Source organism: Octodon degus, unplaced genomic scaffold (genome assembly GCF_000260255.1).
Source record: "Octodon degus isolate 3935 unplaced genomic scaffold, OctDeg1.0 scaffold00184, whole genome shotgun sequence".
NCBI classification, from domain to species: domain Eukaryota; kingdom Metazoa; phylum Chordata; class Mammalia; order Rodentia; family Octodontidae; genus Octodon; species Octodon degus.
In genome coordinates this window covers 1,479,780-1,485,639 of record NW_004524760.1, presented here as the reverse complement: position 1 = coordinate 1,485,639, position 5,860 = coordinate 1,479,780, and the positions used below count along the sequence as shown (strand labels likewise).

General features: G+C 38.0%; 1 protein-coding gene across 2 annotated transcripts in view; it reads right to left on the bottom strand.

Annotated features, from left to right (window-relative positions):
* Positions 1-4,984: 4,984 nt before the first annotated feature.
* The window catches only part of Atl3 (atlastin GTPase 3), a 50,136-nt gene continuing 49,260 nt past the window's right edge, over positions 4,985-5,860 (bottom strand). For both annotated transcript variants that reach the window (XM_004643792.3, XM_023703965.1), the window contains exon 13: positions 4,985-5,673. In XM_004643792.3, coding sequence (XP_004643849.1) covers positions 5,590-5,673 — 84 coding nt within the window. In that variant the 3' untranslated portion in view covers positions 4,985-5,589. The remainder of the gene's footprint in view (positions 5,674-5,860) is intronic.

The following is a 5,860-nucleotide window of genomic DNA, read 5'->3' as shown; positions in this document are numbered from 1 at the left end:
AGGTGCTTTAGACCACTGAGCCATCTCTCCAGCCCCGAGGAAAAGCTTTCTGCAGAGCTTTACTTCCAGCCCTCACCACCTCCAAAGAGAACTGCTTAACCCATGGCTCCAGATAGACCAACTAAAGAAAAGCGCTACAAATACAAAGGTCCTCACAAGTCCATGGTGCCAACAAGTTTCTATGCACTTTTAAGCACTTCAGCCAATAGCACAGCCAGCCTCAGTACTGTGGGATGCTAGTTCAGTATTAGTTCAGTATTGTTTTGCAGGATGAAAAAAACTGACTTCAGTTTTAAATGCCACCTACTGCCACCACCTTTAACTCAGAAGACATGCTCTCCCTCAGAGAGTCAATCCCTTTGCCAAGCCCCCTTCCCTTCATTAGATCTTTGCCCATGATAAAGAAAAACACAGGTATCATACTGTGATCTTTATTCCATTAAATGATCTTACACGTGAAACAGAAACATGCTTCTTAATATACTAATAGCATTTCACTCCACTGCGTTTTTTAAAAACTATATTAAATTTTAAAGCTATTTAAAGACAAGGTTATAGCAGAAAGTACATTTAACTAAGCTTTTTTTATTAAGAAAACTGAAAGAAAAACCCAGGAAAATGTATATTTAAGAACTCCTTTAAGGCTTATATGACAGCTTTTATTCATCTGAGTTAGACAGCTCTGAGAATCCATGCAATCTCCGCCTGGTTGTAAAAGCACTATTTATCTCTGGCACATGAAATTCCTTTCCAAACAAAACTTTCTTTGAAAAGTTCTTGCTATCAGGTACTCAGATTACTAATTACCAAGTTACAGTCCAGTTCTTCCTTGCTGTTCACTGTATTTGTGGCTTAAGATTTTCTTTGTGGGTACAATTTAGGGATTCAAGTCACAGTACTGAATTTGCCTCCACCCCCACCCCTTTTGGTACCAGGAATCACACTTAGGACCTCATGGTTGCTAGGCAGGCACTATGAGGCTGCACTATACCCTGGGTCCCTTGGCTTTAAAGAAAAACAATTATCAAAACTGCTTTTCCTTAAGATCCTAATTACATCTGCTAGTAAACAGGATACTTGCTACATTCTTTTTCTCCAGAAGGCCATATGACAACTATGGAAGACAGCCTTTGACAGCTTAGATAGCCCTCTGAATCAAAGGCACCTTTATTACTCTGAACAGAGTAAACTGGTAGTGGTCTCAACTGGCTGTAGATTGCCCATCCTAAACCTCAGGTAAAAGCTGTCCACTTGCCCCAGACAATACTGACTGGTATTTTCCCACAGCTAACTCCCATTTCATGGAGTAGCTGTCCCTGTGCTATCTCTGAATCACTTACAATAATGTTTATAAAAGTGAAGATTGCAGGGCCACAGCTTAGGCCACCTGAGGCAAGCTCTGGGAATCTGAATTTTTAAACAAACCTTGTAGGTAAGTCCAATGTACTCCAAAGTAAATGAAAAATCACTGCCCAAAATTTAAGTGCAATATGACCTATCATGATGAGGACAACTATTCAGCTGCAAATATCTTTTCTAATGACATTTTTAAAAGTTAACCATCTAAATTTACTCTTCCCTAGGAAATAAATTTTATATTTCCTATGCAGAATAAAATTTTATTAGATGAAATATAAACTAGATGTTGTCCAAATGAGATTGTATGGTCATGTATCTTGCATTGTTATTATGCTTTAATAAAATAAACATTAAAAAATATATAAACTATAATAATGCAGCCCATGTTGGCTACTTTCAATGGAAACATCAAGTCTTCCAAAATTATATTCAAATAGTTCTAAAGAAACAAACACAACAGCCGGGGGTAGTGGTGCACTCCTGTAATATCAGCACTTGGGAGGCTGAAGCAGGAGGATGGCCATGAGTCTGAGGCCAGCCTAGACTACATAGTGAGACCCTGTCTCAAAAAACAAGAAAGAAAATGAAAGTGGTTCCATATGACTTCTATGTAAGTTCCACCATTTTAAAAAAAAAGGTTTCATAATTTTTCTTATTAAACCCTAGGAAAAACCACATTGTTTTATTGCCTTTGCCAGGACTAAAATCAACCTGATTTCCCTATAATTCACATTCACATATTCATCCAAATTTACTCTTCCCTAGGAAACAAATTCCTAAGCCAGGTAGAACACTGTGTGTGACCTACTAAAAAACCCAACTGCAAACACAAGGCAGTATTTTTATTAAAAATTTGCTCAAAGTAAGAAAAAAAAAAAAAACACAACAGATAAGGGTATTAAAACATAAACCTCCATGGACCAGGCATGATGGCATGTAGTTGTAATACTAACACTCAGGAAGAGGCTGAGGCAGGAGGACTGCCAGAAGTTCAAGGACAGTCTGAACTACACAGCATTTTCCTGTTTAAAAAAAAAAAAAAGACTCTAAAGATATTTCATCATCATACATGATAGTTTGTCCTCACCATCTTAAACCTAAAGAGATTTCTCAGGGAAAGAACCATAACTTTTGCTTGTTCTTTTTTCTTTTTTTTTTTGTGGAACCGGGGATCGAATTCAGGCCCTTGCACTTGCCAGGGAAGCGCTTATTCCACTGAGCCATCTCCCTGGCCCCGTAACTTTTGATTTTATTAATTTTATTATAAAAAACAAATTAGGGGCTGGCGAGATAGCTCAGGGTCTAAACCGCCCGCTTAGGCAAGCTTAGGCAGGTACAAGGGACCACGGCCTTTTTTTTTTTTTCTTTTGCAATACTTGGGACTGAACTCAGGACCTTGCAGAGCAGGGGACAGCAGCTCAGCACCACATGCTGTGCCAGTCCTGTCCTCAGGGTGGGCTGAGCCAGCCAAAAAAAGAAAGAAAGAAAGAAAAGAAACAAACAAACAAACTGGAAGTACTTTTCAAAAAAACTTGGCAATGCTGAACTTTGTGTGTGTGTGTGTGTGTGTGTGTGTGTGTCTTTTTTGAGGCAGGGTTTTACCATGCAGTTCAGGCTGAGCTTAACCTCACTTTGAAGCCCAAGATGGCCTCCAACTCACAGCGATCATCCTGCCTCAGCCTCCTGAGGGCTGAAATTATAGATGTGTGTCACCATCTGTGGCTAACTTCTCTTAAAAAGTTATTTTAAGGGGTTTGCAGGTTAGCTCAGTTGTTTAAGAGCCTGTTTGGGCAAACCTAGTGAGGCGCAGGGGACAGGGATTCAATCCCCAGCTCTACATCCCCCACCAGACCCTCCCTTAAGGCAGCCTGGGCCAGCCAAAAAAAAAAAAAAAAAAGTTATTTTAGTGGAAAAAATTTTAAATCTCCATTTATATTCATAGAAATGTGTTCCCCATATTAACGGGACTGTGTAAATTAATGGTGTATGCATAGAAGGTCTCCCACAAGTACCTGAGCAGCAAGTATCTGCAGTCTGACTTCTATTCAATATTCCTGACCACAATAAAAAGGCTAGAGATGTTGACAGGCAAAAATATTCTTCACAATCTGGGAATAAATCTCCCCAGGACTATAGCCAGCAATGAGAAAGCATTTTTCATTGGAAAAGTTGGTATAAAATCATCTTCTATTGTTAAAACAGAAAGAAGGCCTGAGAACATTATAAATATTTTCCAGAAGCAGAGTAAGTCACAAAGACAGAAAAGAGTAAGCTTCCCTGGAGTCATTAAACCAACGTTATCCTTTTATAAGGCGAATAGAAACACCATCCAAAGACTACTAAATTGTAAATTCACTTTCTTTAGAGAACACTTTAGTTTTAGGATGAAATTTAGTTGCATCATCTATTCTCATGGGACCATTTTAGACAATTATTCTGAAATCCATAAATTTACTTACAAATGTCTTCAAAATTAATTATCTCAGTATCTGTGAGAGCTGCTAGTAAGAAAAAAATCTTCACAGAGATGAGAAGCCACTGGAAAAGGCACCAATAATCCAAAAGCTTCAGTTCATTAGCTCAAAGCCTGGCTTTGCTCATTAGTTTAACTAAGTGAACAGTTTCTAGAACAAGCTGGAATTCTTCTAAAATGTAACAAAAACTGAATAAAATAGCAACCATTTTAGGGAGGTAAATGGGAAAATATATAAAATGCTTAGATTTAACTCAAGACTTACAACGTGAGTAGTATAGTGTTATTAAACAAAACTCTGAGATTAAATGCTAGAAGAGACTTTCTTTTTCCACCTTCCATCCAAATTTCATATATATGAAATACACAGATTTTGCTAAGCCTTCCTATTTCTCTCCCGCAAAATTCAAATTGTTTCAAAATAAAGACATTCAGATACCTGAATATTTATATCAACACTTGTAGAAAAACTTCAAGAAGTTTTTAAATTCATTCAATAATTCATTATAAATCAAAGGGAAAAACAACTAACAAAATTTTTTAATCATACAATCATAGTAAATTTTCTCAAAAAGAATTCGTAGATACTTCGAGATACTGTCTCTATTTGGGTATGACACTGGTCCTTCCTAAACCAAAGTTGTTTTAAAGCTACCTGACTGGTGAGAAGTAAATTTAGAGTCATTAAATAAACAATTTTAGTTTCATTAAGAACATCAGTGCATAGAGAATAAAGTTTGAGCAGGGACCTTAAATGGGCTATGTACTAATTTCTGTTAAATCCCATGAAATAGGGGATTAATTAAAGGCAGTAATAGCTGGTAATATATTTTCTCTAACCCTTAGTATTGTACTTACACACAACTCTCAAAAACAAAACCTGTCAAATGGCAAATTTTGACAGTCGTGTGTAATACATAAACATATAGAAACCCACAGTGGCTCTGACCAAGGCACAAATTCTAATGACTCATTGAAGGTCACCAGTTCATTCAAAATGAGCTTCTTCTTTAAAGTAATTAATTCCTTCCACTATGAGCCACTCTAGCTTTTCAAGGCACATCTGCCTCTTTTCTGAAAAGAAGCTACAGCAACCAAAAAAAAAAAAAAAAAAAAAAAAGAGAGAGAGAGAGAGACTACGTTCAATAAAACTGCCAGCGTATCAGGTATGGTACATTAACATATGATTTTACCACATTATATAACAAACACATACCAACATTACAAGTAAGATCTTTAAGGTACAATTAATTTTCAGTTAATCTTTAGCTCTGAAGTTTTTCCAAGTTTTGTAAACTTTTTAAAAAGGAATTCTTCTCAAGAAGTGTAAAAGAACTGACAAGTTTCACTTCTAGACAGCATATTTCATGAGGTTATCCGCCATCCCTTCCCTCCAGGTCCACAAAAAGCATGTATTTTGTCTGAAAAGGCACTAAGTGGCACATAAGAGACTTAAAAGCTGCATTTCCGTTTTCTCCTTTAGCTTTTTCGCCCATAAAGTGCACAAAGCAGAGAGTAATATGGAAATAAATCTAAGTTTGGATCTAACAGCAAAGAAAAGGAATGCCTCCAACAGAAAAGGAAGCATGTTTAAGAATCTGAAGCCACAGGAGAGGACAGTTCATTTATTACAGTGTCCTGTTGCAGCGCTGCATGGATGGTCCCAGGCCTGCTGTTCCTCTAGACCTGGACCTGTGGCCGTGGCAGAAACTGAGGTTCTCGGCTGGTCAGTCTCTTGCTGGGTCCTCATGATAAGGCTACTGAGCTTTTCTATCTGCGGATCGCCCAGCCGCTGCATCTCTCACAGCAGCCTGAGCTGGATTGCCGATGTGAGCAGAAGCCTGCAAAAGTCCATTTATCCAACATGTAAGTTACTAAAATACAACCCAGCACCAAGAGAGGAAGGCCCTACAGATAAACTTTCAAATATAGCATCTGGGGCTGGAGAGATGGCTCAGTGGTCTAAAGCACCTACTTAGAACAAGCTTAGCAAAGCATCAGGGACCGCGGTTCAATCCCCCAGCACCA